Source organism: Miniopterus natalensis, chromosome 2, assembly GCF_054644295.1.
Source record: "Miniopterus natalensis isolate mMinNat1 chromosome 2, mMinNat1.hap1, whole genome shotgun sequence".
NCBI lineage: Eukaryota > Metazoa > Chordata > Mammalia > Chiroptera > Miniopteridae > Miniopterus > Miniopterus natalensis.
In genome coordinates this window covers 81,351,556-81,377,705 of record NC_142082.1, presented here as the reverse complement: position 1 = coordinate 81,377,705, position 26,150 = coordinate 81,351,556, and the positions used below count along the sequence as shown (strand labels likewise).

The following is a 26,150-nucleotide window of genomic DNA, read 5'->3' as shown; positions in this document are numbered from 1 at the left end:
TGGGATGAAGCTCAATCAACTGAGACACACTGGCCAGGACGACCTCATTCTTTTTACTTTCGCCAGTGTTCTCAATGGCTATATTTCTTTAGCACCCAGAAAGGAACAGAAAATTAGTGCTTTGCAACATGGCTAATTGAAGATGGTTATAGCAAATTTCACCAGGACATTTCTAAAAAGGGGAAGCTAGAATTGATTTGTCTTGGTAGCTGTCAAAATTAAACATTTAATGTAGGAATTGATAAACTTTTAAAGACAGTTTTTCAGTTTTATGACATTAACTCAGTCCCTGGAGAATCTGTGGCAGAATGTTCCCTGAGATTACAATATATAGACAGCGATGGTTTCTGGCTTTGATCAAAGCAGGTATCTTGGGAACACATTTTTAAAATTATTATTGTTGAAAGTATTACAGATGTCCCCTTTTCCCCCCATTGACCCCCTCCACCTAGAATCCCCCCCCATCTCCCTCTCGGGTCTTCTCCACACTATTGTGTCCATAGGTCATGTATATATGCATCTAAGTTTTTTTATTAATCTCTTCCCCTCAAAAAAATGTATTATGTTCCCAGCTCCACCCTTGGCTGATTGGAACTGTTTTCTTACTGAGAGGGCAAGTTTTTGTGGTGCAAGCTATTAGGAGAGTTGGAGTAGGAGCCTTTATTCCTGAGCCCAGTAACCTCCAGGAAGTAGGTAGTATTGCCTGTCTAATTCCATTAAACAGCATCATACTCCTCCCCTGTTAAGACATCCAAAGGAAATGAAAAACCACCTAGGAGAGTCTCTCATTGTTCCCAACAGCTGGAAAGATGGCAGGACAAAAAGACAAGAGCAACAGTTGTTTTCCCATTGGTGGGAAATCCTAGTAACAACAGTCCTTTGTATCCTAAAATGCATTCAGATTTTTATGACGGTCAAAATCTGGAATGAGCAGCTTTTAGCTATACCCCTCACTTTCTTCAAATCATTTTTTAAAAAATCTTTTTGGATTATATAAAGGAAGAGCAACTAATTATGGAAAAGAGGTGGCAACCAAAAGGACAGGAGTACTGGGCTTGAAAAGGTGGAATACAAATTCAGGACGTTGGGGTTGGTGGGATAATCCGACAGCCCAAGCAGTCTTTAGTTGTAATGTTCACCCCACCCTTTTTCAGTAGAGTGCAATGGTTAAGGGCATAAACTAGAGTCAAACTCCTGGGGTTTGATCCCTGAAACGACCACTATGCAACTGAAAAATTATTTTCCTTTTGTGCTTCCGATTCCTCATATGTAATATGGGGATGATAACCTTCCCTTATAGGGTTCTTATGAGATATAGGTGAAATGTAAAGTGCATGTGCTTGGAACCATGTTCAGAAGACGCTAACGAATGTTATTGTACCTCTCACTCAGTTCCCATCTCTAAATCCTTTGTGCCCCATTTCCTTTATTCCAACTCCTAGTTCCCTTTTTGATGTTGTTTTGCATTCATTTTTGTCCTGGGCCTTTGCACCTTGCCTCACTTTAAGCCTTTTCCTAAGGTGCTTCAGGCAGTCAACACCATATTCTATTTAGTGCACGGAGATTTGGGGGTGGGGTGCTAAGGCTGGGGTGAGAGGCAGGAGGGTGAAGCTCACCAGCTGCAGTGGGGTTCATTGAGGCAATGAAAGAAATGAGGAGACTGAAGGAAAAAACAAAACCTACCCACAAGGTTCCAAATGTCTGGAGGAAGTTTACACACAGAACCCACTTTCTGGTACAACAATGTCACAGAGACTGTGTTTTGCTTTATTTCATTAATCAAGGCAATGCTGGACCCACTGGTGAAGGAGTCTAGAAGCTTACCCAGTGACACAGTGACACATTTATTAACAAAAGTATGACTTCCAGCCACACACTTCAATATCTGAAGTGCTATTAATATACTACTATTATTCTAATGATGATGATGATAATGATGATAAAGGTCTATAGTCAGCCTTTGTGCATAAATGCCCTTTGCCATAGCTTCATCAGAACTCACCCAACACTGAAAACTTTGGAACTTCTACCAATTCCCCTTGTGCTCTGCTCCTCTTTGGAAAAAATTACTTTGTCCCAAAAAGCTCTGTCCCTTCTAACATCATTGCAATGTCCACTGTTGTCAGAAATGTCTCACAGGTGACAGGTTCATCACTATGTCAGCACTCATTAACCCACATTTTACAGGATCAAGAGTGGCAAGAAGGAAAGGGACTTTCCTGTTGGTCTCACAAACTAGTTCATCGTATAAGCCCTCCTGCACTAACAGGTGATTTACCAATTTACAGATCTGTCCCAGATCCAAGTGTCTTCCATTCCAATGTCAGTGCCCCTGAAACAGAAAGCAGTGTTCACTACCCCTAAATACTGGCATGACAGGAAGACACGGGTTCCTTTAGTTTCTTAGCAGTTTTGCTGTTGTTGTTTCATTTATTGGGTAGTATGCAAACTGCAAATTATGTTTTGGACAATTTCATATCCTCATTCTAATAACACATGATTTTAGTAAGGAGGTAAGAAGAGAAGGGCTCCAGAAGAAAAAGTAAAATAACTGAAGTTCTTTTTATTATTTTCAAATTTTAGATACAGTTTATAGTCAGGTTATAATTTGATTGTAAGGGGGAGAATTCGTTTTAGAACTCTGTTTTCACTGAAAATAGTTCTGTAAAGCTTTTCAAGAGCTATCAAACAAGAATGTCTGAGTGAAGTGGGACTGGATTTTTAAAAAATTGAGGGTAGGAGGAGGGGTGGTCTAGAAGAGGAACAAATGCTATAAAAAAGGCCGTGGACTAGAAACTCACAATAAATGTTCATGCCAAAATGCATGAGAGGGTTCAGTCCCTCAGGAAGCCACTTTTTAGACCTGCCTTTCAGAGGTACAGACTGCAAGTCTTATCAAAATACTCTGAAGCTCCACAAAGCAAACAGTGTTACAACGCTGAGGTTCTTAAGATCAGGCACCTCATGCTTCAGCATTTTAAGTTGCCAAATGATGAACAATTGTACATATGTCTCTGAAGCTAGTTTTTTATTTTTAACTGATAATTACTTGGATGTTCACACTGCTTAGGTACATCAGGGATAAAGTAGGTAGCTGCCTTCCGTGGGTTTATAGAAAAATAAATTCAAATGCATGAAGGTGGTGAAAAGGTAATTTAGGAAAGAAACTGAAGTCTATTTGCTTTGTTGTAATTATTAAGATGTTATTACCTCTTTATTGCTCACATCATCAGGACAATAGTGATAAACCCCAGAAAAACACACACCTGTATTCAACTCAGCTGGAAAAGGGATTACTATAAGGAAAAATAATTTTCCCCACTAGCTACAAAGTGGGTAAATATACAAACACATTCCCAAGAAAGAAAAAATAATCATAAGTAAACATAACGTTATCAATCCACAACTAATATTGACACCTTGTTCCATGAAATTCTTAAGAAGCCAGATGGGTAATAGTCCACTTTTCATAGTGATTAATATTTCTCTGATGAGTTAAAATAATGAACACCGATGAATGCTGACAGTCAGAGCTGGAGTTGTGTTCTGTGGGTTCATACAGGTGGCAATACAGTTTGCAAACTCTGTCGATAATTAGATACATTTGAGCATGTGACAGTACTCCTGCTAGCTGAGTCAACCCAACCAGTCCTTTCAAAAGAACAGTCCTTTCAGCATATTTTGTTTTTATTTGAAGATCTACATACAAATTCTTGGAAATGCAGTCCTTTCCCTGCACACAGCAAGTTCCCCACCTACACAGCAAGGAAAACGACCCCACATTCTTCATAAGGGAGGGTACTTTTATCAGCATTGGGTTTTCTCTGCAAAGTCGGGGAGGCTGTAGTGTGTCTCCACCAGCTAAAATCAATAAAAGGAAAAGAATGCCAACCTCTCCACCCCAGGGAATTCCCCCAGAGCCTGTTTCCCTGTCCTTTCTGGAAGGAGGGCCAAGCCTTTATGTTTCCATCTTCCAGGATGTTAGCATCTAACTGCATTAATTCAGATGTTCCCAAATTCAACCCAATGACTGCCCATTCTGCACCAGCGTGCAGAGATGGGCCAGCAAGATATTCGAGTTCTCAAGGGAGTCCAAATGTCCAGCATGTTAATTTTGGAGGAAGAATGAGAATTGAAAAACAGGGATAAGCTATCAGAAACAATAACATCGTACTTCTGACTGAAATGCTGGTTCTTACCATCCAGAAAGGCATTCAGAATGTATCCAATTTTAATCAGATGAGACAGACTCTTACTATTTGTATATTACCAGGCTCCAGCCTTCATATTTTCCTGGGAATTTTAATGAGATCCTCCAGGAGCTGCTATTAATGTGTCATCCTTTTGCCTCTGCAATGCACTAAAAGCAGCAGCAATGTTTACACAAGGTGGCACCCATGCCTGGGAACTGTCAGGGAAGCAGGCCATTGTCTACACAGGAAGCTTCTAAGGCTGGGCAGAAAGCTATTATGTCACGGAGGCTTTTATACCATGTGGGCGCCACAAAGCACACATCCTTTCTGCTCTTCCAAATTAAGCACAGGCGGCCACTGTTCAATTTGATTTTTAAAGCCAACTGGAGCCAGGAGATTTGAAATTAAGGCTTCCTTTCCACACCTAATGCATCTCACTGCCGGAAAATTCCAAGGGGATGCCCATGTGCATGTGGTTATAAGGGATGGAATAAAAACTCACACTAGGTTTTTATTTCAGCCTAAATTGGAGACTCCATCTCTGGAAACTAAAAGCAAAGCTGAAGGGGGTTCCCTTTACTGGGTGCCTCGGCCCTTCTGTTTCCATAGTGCCTGTGCCCAAGAGCAGAACTGAGGAGGGACACAGCCTGGAGGGTGCATACAGCTCTTCGGAACTGCTACCTTAAATCAGCCCAAGACATAACTGCCTTCTTCCCTTTTTCCTTCTTTCCTTTATGGCTGTTTCTTCTCTTTGCTTATACCTTTACAGTTACCAGGAAACAGCTCTTCAGTGATAAAGAAACTGCTGGCAACTGCATTTTGCAATAAGGAACTCAATACCTTCACACTCATTCTACAATAAAGCTGTTTGCTATGTTATCTATGAGAATTCATTCATCTCAACATGACTGAAAATCCTGGAAGGTAGAATTTTAAGACAGCCCCCAAGATATCTGCACCACCCCCCTGTACATACATATACCCTGAATAATTCTCTCCTCTTGAATGTGGGTAGGGCCCATGAATACGATGGGATACCACCCCCAAGATTATGTTATCTTATATGGCAAAGGGATTTTGCAAAAGTATTTAAGTCCCCAATAAGTTGACTTTGAGTTAATCAACAGGGAGATGATCCTCAGTGGGCCTGGCCTAATCAGGTAAAGCTTTTTAAAACAGGCACTGATACCCTATTCTAAAGAGGGAAAAAAAAGTCACCATGAGTTCTACAACTGGATTCTGCCAATAACCTCAAGAACTTGGGAGAAGACTCCAAGCCTCAGATGGCAGCAGCCCCAGCCAGTACCTTGATTACAGTCTTGTGAGGCCCAGAGCAGAGGACCCAGCTAAGCTATGCCCTTACTCCTGACTCAGGGAAATTGTGAAATAATAAATGTTTTAAGCCACAACTTTTTTTGTGGCAATTTATTATGAAGCAATGGAAAACTAATATACAAATGCCAATGTGGGCCTAGACTGTGCTGGGATGTTGGGGACAAAGAAACAGAGAAATGTGATACAATGAGGTACATATGATGAAGGTTAAGTACAAAATTCTATGGGACCGGAGGAGGAGACCTCCAGTTTTCGGGTTGGGAGAAATTGAGAACATGTAGCAGGAAGCAGCATGCTCCCTGACTTTTCAAAGGGCACCAAAGTTGACAACATTTAAAACTCAGAGCTTTAATCAACACCAACATTGTTACCATGATGTGAGAGACCTCCTGGGTCTTGAAATACATATTGATAATCAGAATAAATACTACAATTATTTCTGCTGAGTCCAGCAGCAACACAACTTTAGTAAGGACTCCAGGTTAGCAGAAGGGTGTTTAAATTGTTTCACTTGGGATTTCTAACAAGACTTACACTGACAATCTGAATCCTATAGAAAAAAATAGAAAAGGACATTCTTACATTGATCTCCAACTCTTTTTATGGCACTGGGCAGGGCTCAAGAAGCTTTGCTGACTATCAACCGAGAAACTGAAATACATGAGCAAGGCTTTTAAAAGCCCTGCCTGAGAATTTTTACAAATAGGAATGAGACCACTCCACCCTCTCCCCCCAAACACACATGCACACAGCTTTAATTTTGCAGATGTATATCACAGAGCAATGTCTACTTCAATTTTGAAAGAGAAGCATGTGTGTGCAAAGCATATAAATGGAAAGTCCACCCCAAGCCCAGTTCTAGCACTGTAACCAAGGCCACGGTACGACTTCTTTATTTAAATAACTATACACACATCCTGTGGTTCTGTGAAACTAAACCATAAAATAGGCAATCTTCACCTAGGTTTGGGGTGCAGAGCTGAGCTTAAAACTCCGCATCTATAAAATTACTAATCTGCAGCAAAGAACACAACCCTTTGTTCTGGGGACGGTGGGGAAAAGCAGTAGAACAGAACCAGCCCTTCTAGCAGCTTTCTGCCCCCATGGTCGAATCATTCTCCAGGTAGGCCAGGAATGGAAAGAGCATGCCCTAATAAGGACCTCTGCCTAATAAAAGAAGGCAGTTCTGGTCCATCACGCATATTTTGATCCAACTGGCCAAAAGTACCTATTATTGTAATATTCAAGAATGTACTTGTAAATATTTAATGTAAACCAAAGGCTAAGAATAAACAGAATCTTTATTATTACTGCTACCAAAAAGAATGCTGCTGGCTGAGTTTATCCAAACAGACAAGAAAAAGATGAAGAAAAAACAAAAAATCCCATATACCAAAATGAAAAAAAAAAACAAAAACAAAAAACAATTCCAAGCAACCAAAAGTAAACAAGTGAGTATGTTTCATAATCAGTTTTAAGTTACATGGGTTGACTTTTTAAAAATCTTCTAAGTCATTAAGTTTGTTTAACTTCCTTTTTAAAACATTAGAACAAGCACATAATGGTTTATGTGTCTGAAGAGAGGGAATAATTGTGATGGAAATCTCAATTATTTTTAAATTTTTAAAAAACAGGAGGGGGAACTCACAAATAATTATAGTAAAACCTTGATACAATAGACTAATTTGGGCAAGGGAGTGTCAGTTAAAGCCAAAAGTATGTTATATAATAAAGTAGGTTTTCTGAATGTTTATGCTAAAAAATTGACAAATTAGTTTACCTGTTTTTCCTTATGTAGACACGTTTGTGTAATTAAAATTAAGTTCATATGAAAAGTTTAATGTCACAAAAAGGTTTTCTATATATGTTACTATAAGTTTAAATTTATACTGAATAGGTACAACTATATCCCATCCTTTAAGAATCATTGCTCTAAGGTATTCATATTGCTAAGCAAAACTTCCCTTTACAACACCCTGCTCTCCAACCAGTTTCCATTCTTCTCCTCTCTCTCCCTCCCTTCCTCCTCAGTCCTCCCTTGCCTCCCTCCCTCCCATTTTATCTTTCACCAAAAGCTCAGACACCATGCCATATCATAGGTTGTGTCCCAAATTAAAGTCACAGAGCTTAAAGTGTTGCACTGAGTCCCAGGACAGCTCAAATAAGAAAACCCAGTGCACAAAGCTAGCATTTCTCCAGTTACTGAAAGCACAAAGGGGCATGTCTAGAAGGCAGTGTTGGTGGTGCCCATCACTCAAAAGTCCATACTTAAGTCTCTTCTGGTACTCATGCTAACAACATGTATCACTGCCAAATGTTCTCTTAACACAATCAACAGAAATACTCTGGATAAAAATGAAAGTAGAGGACATATCCCAAGACCCAGGAACCATACCTGATGCAGACCTGTCCTATCATCGCATTAGGTTACTGGCACTACCAACTGAGATGCACAAGATGCACAGGGCAACTGGAGAATCTGTGTTTTGATCAACAAAATTCTAACATATGGTTAACATATTTTTAGAACACAAAGGAGTTCCTTTTTGAGTTTTTTTAAAAAATAGTTAATTACTCTGAAAATTAGCTCTATGGTGAGTTTCAATGGTCTACAAATTGACCAAGGAAAGGAGGAGTTCAAGAGGGGGACAACTGGCCATTAGTGTTTAATTCTGCACTTGAGAAGGACACTGAGAAGTGGGGATGTTAGCTGATGGGGCAGACTAACAACAGAGTAACTGCAAAATCTGAACAGGAATTCTAAGTCATCCTCTCCTGTCCTTTATTTGTATACATTCCTGCTCTACTACAGTAAAATTCAGGAATGTATTAAAGTAAATCTCTCAAAAGAGTCAAAAAAATGTCTGCAGCTGCCATACCATTCAAGTATCTATTCCACCTCATCTCATCTTTGTTCTTGCATTGTCTCTTCTCACAATGTAACCTTCTTTATGGGCCCACTCTTCCCTACTAGACTATGCCTTCTATGTTCATGCTTCTAACAGAATAAAACAAAACAAACTGTTTTTCTTTCAATCAGCATATAACTACTTGAAACTTTCACTAATATCCAGCACTGTGCTAGGCTCTGCAGAGAACAAGAAAACAAATATAGATGGAGTTTCTCATGTACATGGCAGTGTCTCTAGGGGTAGAAAGACCTAGTTTAATTTTGATGTCTCCACTTATCAGTTCTGTGACCTTGAGTAAGTTATTTAAACAAAGCCTCGTTTCTTTTTTGGAGACTGTAATATCTAACTCTTAGCATTAGGGTAACAATCATGTGAGATAGTATGTTAGGCCACCTCTACTACATGCCCAGTCAAGGCACACGGAAAGACAGTTCCCTTTCTTTTCCACTCTCTTGAAGAGTTTTCAGGAGTCAACAGAAAGTAGGATGTGACCACTCAAGTCAAACTGGATTTGAATCACAGTTTCTCCACTTGATAGCTATGTAATCTTAGGCTTTTTCTTTTTCCTGAGGCTCAATTTTCTCATCTGTCAAATAGGGAGAAAATATATACTTATATCTTAAGATTGTTTGGAGGATTAAATGAGAGAAGCTGCCTAAAGTACTCTTAACACAATACCTGACTCAATAAATAAAGCTATTATCATTCTTGTTGTTATTGGAGAAAAGACATGAAATTAAAGAGCCATTAAGGATCACCGTGACCACTTAAAGCACCTGTTACAGACCAAAAGCCTAAAGTGCAGAAAAGCTGGAGGCGAATGGGGGAGAGGGAAGCTGGGGTTTGGGACATCACTGAAGAGGCAGGAGTTGTGAGGAAAGGGACTGGAGAAATGGAGTTTTATTTTTATTTTTTTGTTTGTTTTCTATTATTTGGCAAATGCAGAGAGGTAAGGAGAGGTATGATCAAAGGTGAAATACAGGCACTTAACCTGGAACATAAGGAACATTAGAGAAAAAGGCAGCTGGAGCCACCGAGGCCTATGAGGAGGGTGAGAGAAAAACCGGATGGGATAAGCAGGGTGGCGCCAGACACCAGAGGCTCTTGAGATCCCCAGTCAGGCAGCTGACCCTGGGTGTGCAAGCAGGAGAGAGCTGCAGGAGGAGGCTGGGCCAGGAGTGTGCCTGATCACAGCTGTGATGTAGGAAATTTGCAAATGACGTGCATATGGTCCCAGTGCTATCGGATACTACCAGGGATCCAGCCAAAGTGCTCGACTTTTTCAGTAAAAGACAGTTCTTTCTAATGACAGCGTACTTGGTGGGAAAGGTGAATGCTTTAGTCAGACAGCTGGGGTTCAAACTGCCTCCCTCACTTTCCTCGTGGGGATATTGGGCAAGCTGCCCTCAACAAAATTTAAGGTAATGACACCTACAAGTTGAGGGGAAGAATGACATCATGTCTGCAAAGTCTCTGACACCCAGTAGGTACTCAACAAATACTCTTAGGCCTTGGACTTTATTAGCTAACATCATCCCAGTGATCCTAGAAAACTTGGCTTAGTGTTATTTTTTTCTATCAATAAAAATGCCACTCATAAATAGAATTAGAATATTAGTATGACTATACAGTTAACAAGCTGTTTCAAAATAGAAAAAAAATAAAGATCAAAGAATCTGCCCACTAAAATGGAAATCATTGGTCTTCTAATAGAAGGCATTGATTTTGCCATATTTCGTGTTTTAAAACAGTTTGTCAATCAGGGATACACAGAATGCAGAGAGCTACAAAGGTAGTGGAAATGTTCTACTTTTTAAGTTGAATAATGGGTAGATAGGTGTATCTTTAGTCTACCTTATTAAGGTATAATTTATACACAACAAAATGCACCCATTCTAAGTGCAGAGTTTGATAGGTTCTGACAAATGCATACACCTGTGCACTCACCATGGCAATCAGGGCACAGAATGTTTCCATCCTACCTTGTGCCTCGCCATGCAGTCACCTCCCCACCCCACCCCAGGCCCAGTTTCCTATCTGTTCTCTATCCCTATGTCTATTATACCATAATTATTTAAATCATGCCTACATTTTGTACAAACTCCTTTCTATCTATCGTACATTTTAAAGTTTTAAAATGAATCCTATATTTTGCCCACTAAAAGTAAGGACAAATGCCAAAGATCCAAAAGGGAAACCAGCCAAGCATTGTCATTACTTCAGTGGACTGTAGTATGGGCAGCTGATAAAGATGACTAGGGTAAGCCATTCGATTCTAAATCTAATCTGGCACTAACCGGCTGGGTGGTAATGGGCAAGTCGCTTGTCTCCATTTCAGTTTATTTTTGATAGATGGTGTCTATGGTACCATATGAGTAGAGTGACCATATAATGTCACCCAAATCAGGACGTGTTAAAAGGAGGTGCTATTATTCATTAGACCAGGGTAAGAGGTATAAACCAGACTGTCCCCAGCACACCTGGATTTAAGATAACACTACTTATGAGCATCCTGTAAGAGCACGTCCTACAATGTCCACAGTAACCTAAGGTTCTTTTGAAAACCCAAAGAATGTTGCATAGAATTCTGGAAAGTGATTACGCCTGAAAGCTGAAGTCTTTCATTCAAAGGTGACAGGGCTCTTCTAAACCATGTGGTACAAAGAGATTAAAAACAGGGCTGCCCAGCTGCCAGGAGAGAGAAAGGGTCTGAGACACTGGGACACAAGAGAGCACACACACTGAAATTGTGAAACCACTGCAGAAGGACCCAGGCAGCCTGATTATGAAGCACTTAGCTGTGTTATCCTGTCTTTGTCACTCACTGTCTATGAGGAAGACATTAAGGGCTCTATCAGGGCGCAGTATCTCAGAACTCCCACTGAGCAAATTTCCAGTGGAGATACCAAGTCTTTACTAACATAGTGATTGCAAGGACTTTGCAGGGGAGAGAATTATCCCCAAGAGGCTTCATTCACAGCCTAATGCCAAGATCTCCAGATTCATAATTTGATGGCAGAACTGAGGTTGCATTTTAAAAAAACAAAAAAACAAAACAAAACAAAACAAAAACACAGTGAGAAATCACTATTACCACGAAGGCCCACCTCCACTAGGTTTAAATAGAGTGCTAGTGAGAGAACCAAACCACCACTTACTACTTTAGTTCCACAGGAAAATATATTCTAAGGTCTAAGAAAAACCTTGCTCTGAAAGGCTATGGTGGCCCTCTAGTTTGTGAATTGAGGACTTCCCACACACCTTTTAGTATTTGGAATCCAATTTACACGGGGCTCTGGCATATCCCCCAAACTGCATGCAGTAAAACCCTAAACTAACACATTTAATATATAACCACTATCAGTTTTGTATTTTATTTCCCCAGGTTTGGCCCACATGTTATTTTTTGTTCTTTTAAGGATATTCCACAAGGCTCGTCTCGGTGGGTTTGACCTGAGAACTCTATAGAGATAGGGAGGTCCCCCGTTCATCCCGACGTTGCCTCCTGGCTCTACAAAAACAGCCCTTTGGTGTGAGGTTGTGAGACTGTGTGTTGGCTCAGGCACCCACCACCCTGTTGTGTGACCTTGGTCAAATGACTTAAGCTGTCTGGGCCTCAGTATCTTCAGCTATTAAATAAGAGAGAGATGTAAATGGATGGTTTCTAACTAAACTCCCTCTTCAGACTACAAGTCAGATGAATTTGAACCAGATACAGAAAGTTGGGTGGAACCCAGAAAATAGCTAGAAGAGTTTGGGTTATTAAACTCCTACCACAATTAAAACAAACACTTAGCAAGAGTTAAATGAGGTACTACATACATTATACATATTTAATACATATATTTACATACAAAACACTTGGAGTAATACTTGGCAAAGAAAGCACTTAACATTACCTATTATAATCATTGTCCTCACAACAGCTCTACTAAGTACATATTATTCCCATTTTACAGGTGAGGAAATGGATACTCAGGATTTAAGTTATCTGGTCAGAGTGACACAATTTATAATGGACAAAGCCAACAACTGAACCCAGTCTTTGAGGCCTAAGAGACCTAATTTTTAACCTCTAAACTATACTGATGAAAGGAGAGAGAAGAAAGCCACTTTGGCTAAGGGCTGAAAGACTTTATCTGAAAATGACACATTAATGAAAATACCACATGTGTACAGTTCTTTCAAATACTTTTTTTTAATTGTTAACACTATTACACATATCCCCCATCCCCCCTTTGCCCACCTCCATCTAGCCCCCACCACCCCTCCCCTGGCCTTCACCACACTATTATTGTCTGACCATGGGCTATGTATATATGTTCTTTGGCTACTCTCTTCACCTTCTTTTATCCAGTCCCCCCGCCCTTCTGACTTCGTAACACATTAAAATCCTAGAAGAAAACATAGACAATAAAATCGCAGACATCCTGCATAGCAATATTTTTAAAGATATATCACCACGGGTAAGGGAAACAAAGAAAAAAATAAACAAATGGGACTACATCAAACTAAAGCTTCTGCACAGCAAAAGAAATCATCAACAAAATGCAAAGGAAAATTACTGTATGGAAGAACATATTTTCCAATGATACATCTGATAAGGGATATGTTATTTCTTTAATCTTTATGCAATTCTGAAAAGTAGGTAGTAGAACTATGTCTCTATTTTCTTAATCATCCATAGTTCCTTACCCATGATAGGCGCTCAAAAACTGTTTGGTTTTACTTGATTTGCTAATTTAAGGCAATCTTTGATACAATAAAATCCCCTCCATCTCCTTCAGAATTCACTGTAACTCACAGTACCTCTGAATGTAACATTGATTATCAAACACTTATAAATGTTGGTGCGGAAGCAAGCTCACCTTTAACTATTGTTAAAAGAGTAACTTCTAGGGACCTCCCTGCCAAACAGCAAAAAGATGATACTAAATTTGAGAGATAGTAAGGGAGTAGAAGGGCACCAGACAAGCCAGAGTCACCCATTTTTAAGTATAAAGATGGCTCCTTCCCCACTTCAGGGTACATTCACGTGCTCAATAGCATTTACTGAGCCCAGGCAGGAACAGCATGAGTGCTGTGCTAGATCCTGGGGATGGGATGGTAAATAAGACAGGCCAGGTCCCAAACTTGTGGAAGGGCAGCCTTGTAGAGGCACAAAGTCAGTTTACTCAGGCTGGGGGAGGAGTTGTAGCTACCAGCTACCCCAGGGGTGAGTGTGTGCTGGGCTGAACTGTGTCCCCATAAATTCATGTTGAAACCCTAACTCCTAGTAACTCAGAATAAAGGAGATCAGGCCTTTAAAGTGATGATTAAGGTTAAATGAGCTCCTAGGGGTGGGACTTCATCCAATGTGATTGGTGTCCTTATAAGAGGATATCTGGACCCACAAGAGATACCGGGGATGTACAGGCACAGAGGAAAGGCCATACGGACACTCAGGGAGAAGATGACCATCTACAGTCAGAGAAAGACGTCTCAGGAGAAACCAACCCTGCTGACACCTTGGACTCCAGCCTCCAAAACTATGAGAAGTAAATTTCTGTTGTTTAAGCCACCCAGTCTGTGGTGGTTTGTTACAGCAGCCCAAGCCAACTAATACAGTGGGCAATGCTGAGAAGTAAAAAAGGGCCATGTGAGAAAAAATAAGGTCACCATCAAGAAAATGGCAGACCAGCAAAATGTGCACAGGTAGGGGATGGCATCATGAGAGATCCAAGATGATGAATTAGTAGTGGACAGACTAAGAGTGGGCTGTGAGTAGGAAAGAAGGGACAGAATAATCCACTGATGTGTATCTAGCACTTTCTATGGTAGACATGACGGGCACATAAAAAATAAGGAAAAACCCTGCCTAGCCAGACCTCACAGGCCAATAAAGGCGGAAAGAGCTTAAACATAGGAAAAGTACCAAAAGAGGAAGGCAATAATTGACAAAAAATGCCATAAGGAAATAATGCAAAGGTGCCTCAAGGCTGTGCATGATTCAGTGCTCAGATCTGAAGGAGGGGCTGGCAGGGATTCTGTGTGTTGTGAACAGGCTTGGGGACTGGACAAAATGAGAGTGGGGTAAGCAGGATCTTACAGGGCAGGAGGAAGGGGAAGTGAGGGAAATGACCTGGAAATGTGAAATGAAGGCACTCTAGAGGAAGGCCAAGTGAGGCAGTCTGTGGATGATGCGACCTTTGAACTTGTCACTGTTGCCTGCAGAGATAAAGTGAATCAAATCAGAGCTAAGCCAATGTTACTAGGTCAGACATATAGATGCTACTCCTAATGCTGTAGGGCATCAATAGCAAGAATATGAAAGAATATTAGAGGAACATGCTGTGTGGCAAAATTCCATGTCTTGCATTGCAAGGTCAACTGTCAAACATAAGGCCACAGAAGAAGCCAGAGGATTATAAAAACTAAAATGGGGCTTCTTTCTGACCATTTGGAGAAAACAGTGAAGAAAAATTCAAGGCTCACTGAGTTGGAAGTCTCCTGGCCCTGTTTTATCTTCAGGGTCTTAGGTCCCCTCCAACAAAGAGGCTGAGGAAACACAGAAGAAGAAAGAATAGCAAACATCAAGGAAGATTCCAAAATTATACAGCCTGACACTGGTGACTTAAAAATGTCCTGGAAGAGTATGGCATATACTATAAATTGAGATGGTTCCGTATCAACATTATATTAACAGAGGAGCAATAATTTCTTAACAAACAAAAATAAATAAAATAATTGTTTTACAAATCAAACACTGTTCTTCTCTAATTTGATTTTCTTTTTCCCACCTATATCCTCCTTTATGCCCAGTGAACTATACAGAAATCTGACTATAAAAGCATTTCCCTTCTATTGCAAAGAGAAGCCAAATTCTCACAGTTGTCAACTTTCTGTTCATATAAATAATCTCACTTTATTTTTGAATTATTTTGTGGGAACAGATGGCTTCCAACTGTATGCCTTCTTACTACAGTACATGGAAGCAATACTACTGAACTCTTAAAAAGATGAAGAAAACACAGGCATGCTTCAAGTTTGCATCTATACGGGTAGCCTAATTTTCATAAACTAAGGCTTACTTGGAAATCTGACCTTTCTGGAGTCTTTTCTTGCCTTTTGTTGTTGTTGTTGTTAAACAAGTTACATCACACACAAAAAAAAACTATCTGAAATATAGCAACTGAAAATTCTAGTGCATGAAAACTTCCACGCAACAAAAAATTAGCAGCAATGAATGAGGCCTCTAGACTTCTTATAGGGTATACACAAAGGCATTAGACATGTAAATGTAGCTGGGTTTTATGAATGACATTCTTAAACCATTATGATAGATTATAATTTTATAATTTGAAATCAACACTGCAATTAACACCAATTTACCTTAATTCCTTGAAAGAGTTCACAATCATTGAAAGAGTTCACAAATGGTAATCTTGGTGGCATTACTAGATCTAAACCCAGGCCAGATTCCCCTGACATCTCTCTAAGGCTAAGGCAGAAAAGTCTAGTTTTCCAAAAAGCTAAACCAAACCTAGAAAGTAGTATCACAAACAGGTTTTTGTGACGCACAGACAAAAGCTCAAGTTATGTGGCCTGACTAATGAACCCATAACAACCTTAAGTCAATACCATTTCTGCCATTTAAATGGCCAAATCTCTGGAAAAGCATACTCAATACAGCACCTGGGGAGAGAAGACTTTAGGGAGATATTAAGAGAAAGCAAATGCTGCCCCGTTGAAACATAAAAAGGTCTTTATATCAATACCTATATTGACAGATATAGATTAGATATAGACAAACACATATTAAAAAAGGGAAAATAGAAAAGTACACAAAAAATAGGGAAACAACTTATGTTTAAATAAGCAATGATGAAGTTGAGTAACAGAATAGAAAAAGTCTGTACACAACTGAAGCAAGAGTAAAAAGAAACTGACCTTTGAAATGACCAACATCCACACAGATTTCAAAGGGTATCTATCTATCTACCCTTTAAATGCTTACACCAAAGAACTGATAAACCACAATAGGAAAAATTGAAGTTTGCAACAAAACTTAAAAAAATTTAGTAAATTACTTAAAGTTTAAAATACTGGGGTGTGCCAAAAATCAAGTAAGATGTTGCTGTGACTATCCGGTGGAATCATTTCAATGATGAAGGTGAAACCTTGGATGTCCTTTATAAACTGGCACAGACCGAAATTTTATAGACGGTCTCTGACCTATAATTGTACACTATTATTTTAGAAACATAAGTAGTGTTCTCCTTCCTTTTCAATAAAGAACAGCCTATAATGCAAACAATAAGAAGAGCTGTGGAGACTGTTTCCACCACCCACAGACTTGTGGAAGAGCACATCTGAACATGATTCCCAGCCACCATATATACTATCTTAGTGTTATAAAAGTTTTTACTTCAGCCCGGCCGGGCGTGGCTCAGTGGTTGAGTGTCGACCTAGGATCCAGGAGATCGGGATCCAGTTCAATTCCTGGTCAGGGCACATGCCCGGGTTGCGGGCTCGATCCCCAGTCCGGGGCATGCAGGAGGCAGCCGATCAATGCCTCTCTTATCATTGATGCTTCTATCCCTCTCCTTCCCCTTTCCTCTCTCTGAAATCAATAAAGATATATTTTTAAAATAAAATAAATAAAAGTTTTTACTTCAGAAATCTCTACGCCTTAACATGGGGGAAATTAATCAACAGAAAAAAAAGATAATAATAGGAAGGAAAAGGATATGACTCATCATTTATGAACAGAGAAGTACTTCAAATACATGTAATGAAAATAGGTGTTTATATGGTAGTGACTACCACAACAAATGATAGTTACAGCAATAAGTAATAAATTTAATTCAACAGCAGAAAAACAATTTGAATCTAAAGATAACATTTTAAGTATGTGATTTCAAAAGTGTCATTCCATTTGTAATAAAAAAATCTTTATGGCTAAGATTATGGAACAGAACATGTTTTTCAGAACGAAGAGATTTCTCTTTTTCAAGTCCTGTGTGAATTCCAATGACTAAAGAGTCCTAATATCCTACGGTCTCAGTTGCTATAGAATTGTACTGGGGTGGGGGAAGTCAGTCTTCAGTAGATAAGCCTGCCCACAAATCTCAGAGAAGATTCTTTGAATGTGTACACAAATTTGAGAGAGCTAGCTCAGAATAGGGCTTTAGTCCCAAAGGCTGACAAATCCCAACCTCAGCCATGTCCAAATAAAGGGCCTAAAAGCATTATATGGTAATAGTCGAGTAGGAGAATATGACCATAGGCTTAAATGCTCTTATTGTTTATTTACAACCTCAGACTGTTAGGCTCTCACTCCACATTTCTGAACTGTCTTTCCAACCACAGAATCTTCATAGGCATTTCTATCCAAACTCTCTCCATTCTATAAAACCAGACTCAAATCCCACCTGCACTATGAAAGTCTTTCCCAGCCACCTTAACTGAAACGACCTTTTCCTCTGAATTTTGCAGAGAGTGTCTATCTGTGGTATTTGGCATCTCACCTTGTTCTGTCTGGAGGTTCCCATGGCTTTCTGGAACTATGTGCTTCTCCTGCATTCCTGTCTTGTCTTACACTCTGCATCTCCTACCATCCTCTGCACTCTCATATGAACTCAATGAAAAATTTTTAAGCTACACTTCTATATTCCTGCCTAAGCTCTTCATTTCCCATAAAGCCTTTCCTGCTTCCAGCCACCTCACAAAGATACTGTCAGTGATAGACTCCACCCTCTCCTTAATGAGACCAACTTTCAAAAATTGTTCTGCATGCCAAGTCCCAGGGCTTCCTTTTATTTTTCTAGAACCTCCTGCAATCAGCCTGAGACAGGCACTTTCTTCTTTTTACTCATTCTTTTCAATCTGTTTTATTTCAATCATACAAACACCCTTGAACTTTTTCATCCCAAAATGACACTACTTGATAAATCAGCACTAGGAGAAAAGAAAAAATGGTTGCTTTCCTGATGCACATATTGGTGCAATACTTTTCATCAGGCTCAATATTATGCCTCTTTCTACTTATTACTAGTCATCGTTTGTGCTGCTGTTGTTATAAGCAACTCAAGTCACCTTTAATACAAAGCAGCATGCATATTTCTAAAAACAAAGATATTATATCTCTACTGTAACTCTTCCTACTCATCCTGAAAAATAAATCTCTTCATTATCTCCCAATCCCCTCAAAGTAGAATGAAAATTCTGTAAGAATGGATACAAGGAGTCTGTTGGTCATTGCTATATGCCTCGTGCCTAGAACAGTACCTGGCATTTATGGAATGAATATTGGTTAACTGAATCCCCAGATTCTACTCCTCTCCACCTTTTCCCTACTTAATAGAATATGGTCAAAAATGTAAATACTAAAGTAAAATTGTCAAGGTCCAATCACTGGTTCACCATCTACGTCAGGGGATGATCTTGAGCATATTACTTCACTTCTCCTAATCACAATCTCCCTTGCTATAAATGATGCTATGAATAGGCTCCTAGAGAGGACTAAGAATAATAATACAGATAGCACAGAAAATCAGGACAGACTGATGACTACCAAGGAACTCAAATCAGTAATCAAAAAACTCCCAACAAATAAAAGTCCTGGACCAGATGCCTTCACAGGTGAATTCTGCCAAATGTTCAAGAGGAATTAACATCTATTCTTCTCAAACTCTTCAAAAACAACTCAAGTGAAGGGAAGGCTCCCAACCTCATTTTATGAGGCTACCATTACCCTGATTCCAAAGCCAGAAAAGATATTACCAAAAAAAAGAAAATTATAGGACAATATTCCTGATGAACACAGATGCAAAATCCCTCAATAAAATATTAGCAAACCAAATTCAGCAATATATTAAAAAGATCAGCCCGGCCAGGCATGGCTCAGCGGTTGAGCGTCGACCTAGGATCCAGGCGATCGGGGTTCGATTCCCAGTCGGGGCACATGCCCGGGTTGTGGGCTCAATCAATGACTCTCTCATCATTGATGTTTCTGTCTCTCTCTCTCCCTCTCCTTTCCTCTCTCTGAAATCAATACAGATATATTTTAAAAAACAAACACAAAAATGATCATATACCACAATCAAGCGGGATTTATTCCTGGTATGCAAGTTGGTTCAATACCTACAAGTCAATTAACGTGATATTCCACATAAACAAAATGAAGGATAAAAATCACATAATCATATCAGTAGATGCAGAAAAAGCATTTTACAAAATCCAGCATATATTTTTATGATAAAAGCTCTAGCATACATTTGTTGGAATAGAGGAAACCTACCTCAATGTAATAAAGGCCATATATAACAAACCCACAGCTAACATCATACTCAACAGGAAAAAGCTAAAAGCTTTTACCTTAAGATCAGGAAGAAGAAAAGCATGTCCACTTTCACCACTTTTATTCAACATAGTATTGCAAGTCCTAGTCACAGTAATCAGACAAGAAAAAGAAATAAAAGGCATGCCAAAAAATCCAAAACACTAATGTGAAAAGATAGATGCACCCCTATGCTCACTGCAGCATTATTTACAATAGCAAACCCAAGTGCCCATAGGTGCAATAGATGACTAGATAAAGAAGTTATGGTACATATATACAAAGGGATTATTAGCCACAATAAAGAATGAAATCTTACCATCTGTGACATGGATGGACCTACAGAATAGTATGCTAGTGAAATAAGAGAGAGAAACATAAATACCATATGATTTCACTTATGTGTGGAATCTCAAGACCATAATAAAACAGAAAGACTCACAGATAACAGAGAATAAACTGACAGTTGCCAGATGGGAGGGGGGTTGGTGTTTAGGTGAAAAAGGTGAAGGGATTAAGAAGTACAAACTGGTAGTTATAAAGTAGTCACAGGGATATAAAGTACTGCATAGTAAATACAGTCAAGAACACTGTAACCCGAGCCAGTTTGGTTCGATGGTTAGAGCATCGGCCTACAGACTGAAGGGTCCCAGGTTCAGTTCCAGCCAAGGGCATGTACCTTGGTTGCAGGTTCTATTCCCGGCCCTGGTCTGGGCTAGTTTGGAAGGCAACCAGTCGATGTGTCTCTCTCACATCAATGTTTCTCTCTCCCTTCCCTTCTTCTCTCTGAAAAGCAATGGAAAAATATTCTCGGGTGAGAATTTAAATAAAAAAAAAAAAGAATGTTGCAATAACTGTATGGTGCCAGGTGGGTACTAGACTTGCCGGGGAGATTACTTTTAAATTATACAAATGTCCAACCACTATGTTGTATATCTGAAACTAATATAAAATAATATTGAATGTCAACTGTTAATTGAGAAATAAAGAAAAGTAAAAAATATATATAGATATACATTTGGTTAACACCCAGCTTTAGACCCGAGGCAAAAATATTTTGCAGAAGCAAATCTTTAACAAATTCAGATACTCAAATTTCATGTAAAATAGCTAACTACATTGAATATTCTTAATCTATTTTGGGTTGTGCTAAGTGTCTACAAACTTAGGTGACAGTCCCCCTCCCGTTACTAATACTGCATTTTTGATGAGAGTTACCATTAAGTCTCTTAGTTTAACTTGTTAGAATTTTCTGAGCATGAAACACATGCAAATAAGGTTCAGAATTTAAAACTTGTAAAACTCACAACCTTAGCTCACACAAGCAAGTAAGAAAGGAAAATAGGAATATCTGCAAGCATTTACCTCACATGGCAAGTTCTTACCTTAAAGATATTGTCCCTGCTTTTAAAAGCACAGGTTTTCTCAAAGAAATGCCAACATAACAGTTCACCCAATTTTGGAAGTAAAGGGGAGCATAACTGAGGTAAAGGAACAACTTTCAAGCCCCCCTACTGTTAAAAACACGTTATTATTATTGGTCATGCCAGCTCTATTTTCTGCAGTCATGTCCAACCCTTCCATGGTTCAAGTACACTCTATGGCAAAAAGGAAGTAGAACAGATTTTTTTAAGTTAATGATTCAAGCAATTCTTGGAATAATTTCCACTTGAGAAAATGTAACTAAGAGGTCCTATCAAGAGACTCCCCAGCTGTTGACAGCTCAACTCTGGAAATTCCCTACTTTGTCTATTCCTGACTATCCCTAAACACAAATTACAAAGTTGAATGACCCTGAAGGGTCCTTTTTGCCTCCAGTGAACTCAGAACTCTGTCTAAATATTCACTGGGACTCTCAATAAATGTTTATTGAATTAAAGGGAGAAAAAAAGGCACTGGAAACCTAGCTCCAAAAGCCAACTGCTTGCTCCCTCGACGGACCCCTCCTTCCCCACAAGAGGAAACTGGGAGATGTGGAGCTGAGCGTCCATCCGGAACCCAGGGGCCCGACACTGGGCTCGAGAGGTGACGGCAGCCAGAAGGTCTGGGCAGCAGTTCCCAAACGGGGCACTGGGAAATGCGGGGCGCTTGCCATGGTGGAAGCACTTCCCCACGGAGTTGAACCGGATGGTAGGAAACCAAGTCAGTTATGTAGGGATCCCAGGCCCCGGACTGCGTTCCACCGCCCTCCTTCCTGTTTATAGATCCCGCTCCAAAGAGAAAGCAGCCCTCTCAGAAATATGTCAACACATGACATAACTTGAAAAAGCTGGCTGCTCATTGGCGCGAGTTACAACTTGTCTGGCTCACACAGGGAAACCGGCTCACTTTAATTACTTTTCTTTTAATGTGCCATGCCGTCCCTTCTAGGGCCCCCGCAAAGATCGGGTTACTGAGAACTAGGTAGCGTCGGCGGCAGGAACCAACCCGTGTGGGCGGTTAGCTGAAAGGGAGGAACCGCAGCCCACTGCCTGCGAAGTGACTGCGGGCTCGGATTCACCACAATCGCAGCGGCTCTTTCCCCGCACAGGCGCAGAAGAGGAAGCTCGGAACCTCCTCGCAGTAGACACCGAGTAGCCTCCGCGCTCGCGTCGCCCAGAGGGCCTCGCGGCACCGCGCCCAAGCCCTAGGGTCCGCCAAGGGCGCGCCACCTTTGTCTGGGTTTCCCCACCAGGACGGGCGACGCCTCCACGCAACGAGGGCTTGCCTGGGTCAGAGGCGCAGACGCGGCTCTCGGATTTCCAGCCTCCGCGCCGAGCCCAGGAAGCCGGCGCAGCCGCCTGAAACCTCCCACTTGCGCGGCGCGCACGCGGCGCACCCGCAAGTCCCAGCCCGGTGGCCCCTGCCTGGCACGGCCGCCGCTGGGGGGAGGGGGGACCGGAGACCCGGGAGCTCGCGGGCTCGGCGGCGGGGCTCAGCCCAGCTCCCCCCAGGCTGCACCGTCGACCGACGGGAGAGGCGGGGGGTCATCATGCCCTCCGCGGGGCCCGCCTCTACCGCGCCCACACGGTCCCTCACTCGGGACAGCACCGGTCGATAGACCCCCAGCCAGGCAACGTCTCCTACGGGTCACTGCGTCAGGGAAGGCATGACAGGCAGGCAGCTCCGCGCGCACTGCCTGCCCCTCGGCCCTCTCTCACCTGCCTGCACCGTGTCCGAGAGGTCGTGCCCGGGAACCGCGGTCCTGGGAAACTCCTTCAATTTCCTGGCGCTGAGGTTCAACCCCCCAGAGTTGGCGGCTTCCTCCAGCGCGCGTTCCAAACCCCGGTTCAAGGGCAGGTTGAAGCCCCCGCTGCTGCCGCCGCTGCCTCCCCCAACCCCGCCGTTGGCTCCGGTTCCTCCGTGGTGCTGATGGTGGTGGTGGTGGTGGGGATGATGATGTGGGTGCAGAGCGGACACCGAGAGGACAGGGACGAAAGATTGGGGTTCGCTTCCCGGCGTCGCCATCTTCTCCCTGGCCCCCACCCCCACCCCCACCCGGCTCTGCAGCTCCTGGGGGACGGGGGGCGTCACAGCTTTACCCGGGAAGGGGGAGACGGCACCAGGCGCGGCGTTCGGGCGTGCTCCACCGAAAGATGCTGGGGAAGGGGGGAGGGTGTGGCAGGCGCGGAATGAGGGGCTGACGGAGAGGCGGCAGTGGCAGCTCGGTCTCGGAGGTTTCCTGTCCCGGGGAAGCTAAGGACTGCGGCGGCGGCGGCCGGCAGCGCGCATGTGTCTCCACCCTCCCCTGCGCCCTCCTCTCGGCAGCTCTCTCCCCTCCTCCGCCCGCCGCTCTCTCCTCCTCCTTCCCCTAAACTGTCAGTTCTGCTTTGAGACTTCCTCCGCGGCGAGCGCGGCCGGCCCTCGCTGCTCCGCTGCGCTCTGCCCCGCACCCGCCATACGGGGAGGAGGCTGAGCGCCTGTGCGGGGCTCATTTTCATTGAGACGTTGAATTCCTTTTGACTTTCTTTTTACTGCTCTGGGTGGGGGTGGGGCGTGGGGGGTGGCGAGAAGGGAACAAGAGATTTTAGGGGTCTGAGAAGAGGGCGACCAGGCAATGAATGGAAAATGAAATACAGTGAGCTCACGGGGAGATAAGAGATTGTCTCAATTCTGCAAATTATTCTGGCTCTTTGAGCCAAGGTTCCCCCAGAGGCAGGGTTTCACTGCGCTGTTAAGCCAACAGAGAGCCCCTGGCATTTGGGTGCCTACAGTGAGCCAGGCCCTGTTCTAGGTAGTCCACGTTATCTCACTAGCCAGGAACGCCATGAGCAGAAAAAAAATGTTTTCTCCAGTCTGTAGAAGAAGTTAAGAAACTTGTGTAGGGTAACCCAGGCACTCAGAAGTGGATCTGGATTCGAACTTGGAATCCTCAGACTCTGTGATTGCCCCCCTGACTGCATACTCCCAGGCCCTAAACAAACAGGAAGGACAGATTCCCTGAGTGATGGTAGAAAACTGCAGACCCAGAGAGAAAGGACTTTCAGAATGAGGGTAGTTTTTATGGTGGACAGAATACATTGTCTCATGAGGGAGAGGGGCTGTCTATAGATGACTGAGCCCCATAATTGGATGGTGCAGGGAGAGGTTAGAAAGCCAGTGACCCCAGCAAGCCAATAACTCAGTTACAGTTTGAGCCTGTGCACAAATACATTAGTGTTCTGCTGCTGCTCTTTTTCCTTGCCCCTGTGGAGCATGGAAACTGACATGACTGCTTGCAAGCAAATTCATGTTTGCTCAGATCAAGGCTGGCACACTGGGTGCAATATAATATCTGACACCAGCTGAAAGGGCAGACCTGCAGAAAGATTGATAAAGTCCCACTCCTTTTCAAAGTTTCAGCTCCAACTCTCTAGAGCAGTGATTTTCAACCAGTGTGCTGTAAGAATTTTTAAAACATGCAATACCTGACTATTTAGTTAGGGTCACTGACCTCTTGTCCCTTAGTTTGTCAAAAAAAAAAAAAAAAAAGACAATAGCCAACATAACAAAAGCCGTCTGGTGTGAATGAATCAAAATTATACCTATATTTTTTGTCAGATTGACAAAAAATATATTTTTTGGTGTGCTGCAGAATTTTAATAATTAGTTTATGTGTGCCATGAGATGTAAAGATTGAAAAATTGCTGCTCTAGGGCCTTTATTTTTGGTCTATACCCAAGGTTTGACAGTCACAGTAAGAGACTTGGCTAGTGGAAATGAAGATGTGGGTCAAGTAGAAAATAATACAATCCTTTGAGTAGGGGAGCCTGTCTTTAAGTGGTAATGAAGAAAGGTGATGGTCTAAGCAAAAGACTGGAACTTGTAACTTCATGAACTCCATGCTAACCTATGGCATGATTTTCGTCACTGACTTTGCGTGCATAGCTGCACTTGTTGCTGAGGGATTCTAGGCGGAGGGAAAACACTCTAATCCCAGAGGAGACAAGCGCCACCTGCTGGTATCTTGGCCCTAACGTCCTCTCTCGCCAACCCTTTTTCCGCTCAGCCTCCCAGACTTCTAGAAACCAGGCTTGATGATAATAATAATAATAAATGAAAGCTTACTTATATAACTTATAAAAACTAACCTATCTTCCCCCTTTCTCAATGGTCTTTCCCCAAAATGGAAGTAAGGAATGGAGAGAGACAGAAAAAATTTTCACATGAAAACCTTCAGCTAAAGCCAGGTGGTAGTTTTGTGAGCTGTTTATATGGCACAGCCGAGGATGCCTGTCAGACTGCAGTTGTAGTTCAGACCACGAATTGTGGTGATGCATCATATAGAGCATAATCATTTTTTTAAAAAGACCACCAATTCTTTTTTAGAGGAAATGGCAGAATATGAGTGCAGGACTTGCTATTTAACAAATTATCAGTCCTTATTTAGGTTGACCTAATCAATATAGCTTGCTTTACCTTCTACAGATTACTAAAGACTAAACTCCTTGAGGGAGGGACATGTTCATATTTGCAACTGCCTCCTCATATTCCAAAATCTAGATGAGTACTTTGTGTGTAATAAGTGCACAATGAATATTAGTAATTAAGCATTGTACAATAGACAAGTATTCTAAAGGTTGTCATTTGTTGATATAGCTTTCAAACGCTGTCCCTCAATAAAGGAGTTTTTCCTTAAAATGGAGGAGAATACTTGGCCCTTGAAACTGATCTCAGTTATTTCTAAATACTCAAGAAACTCAACAAGCCATTCTTTCTTGCTGTCTTGCTTCTTCACTCTTTTTTCAATAAGGTGGACATCTCTGTTTTAATACCCTTTTTAACTTCTTCTGAAAACAGCACTGTCTTCTTGTTCCACCTTCCCTACTCTACACATATAGTCATCTACAAGCAGTCATGTTCCACTGACCAAACTGGCTGTCTTGGGTAGTCCAGAAGTGAACTTTTGACAGAGCATCCAGAGGATCCTGA

At 41.7% G+C, this 26,150-nt stretch overlaps 1 protein-coding gene across 1 annotated transcript in view; it reads right to left on the bottom strand.

Annotated features, from left to right (window-relative positions):
- The window catches only part of LRCH1 (leucine rich repeats and calponin homology domain containing 1), a 185,926-nt gene extending 162,554 nt beyond the window's left edge, over window positions 1–23,372 (bottom strand). The window contains exon 1 of the mRNA XM_087814361.1: window positions 22,901–23,372. Coding sequence (XP_087670487.1) covers window positions 22,901–23,207 — 307 coding nt within the window. The 5' untranslated portion in view covers window positions 23,208–23,372. The remainder of the gene's footprint in view (window positions 1–22,900) is intronic.
- Between the last annotated feature and the right edge of the window lie 2,778 nt (window positions 23,373–26,150).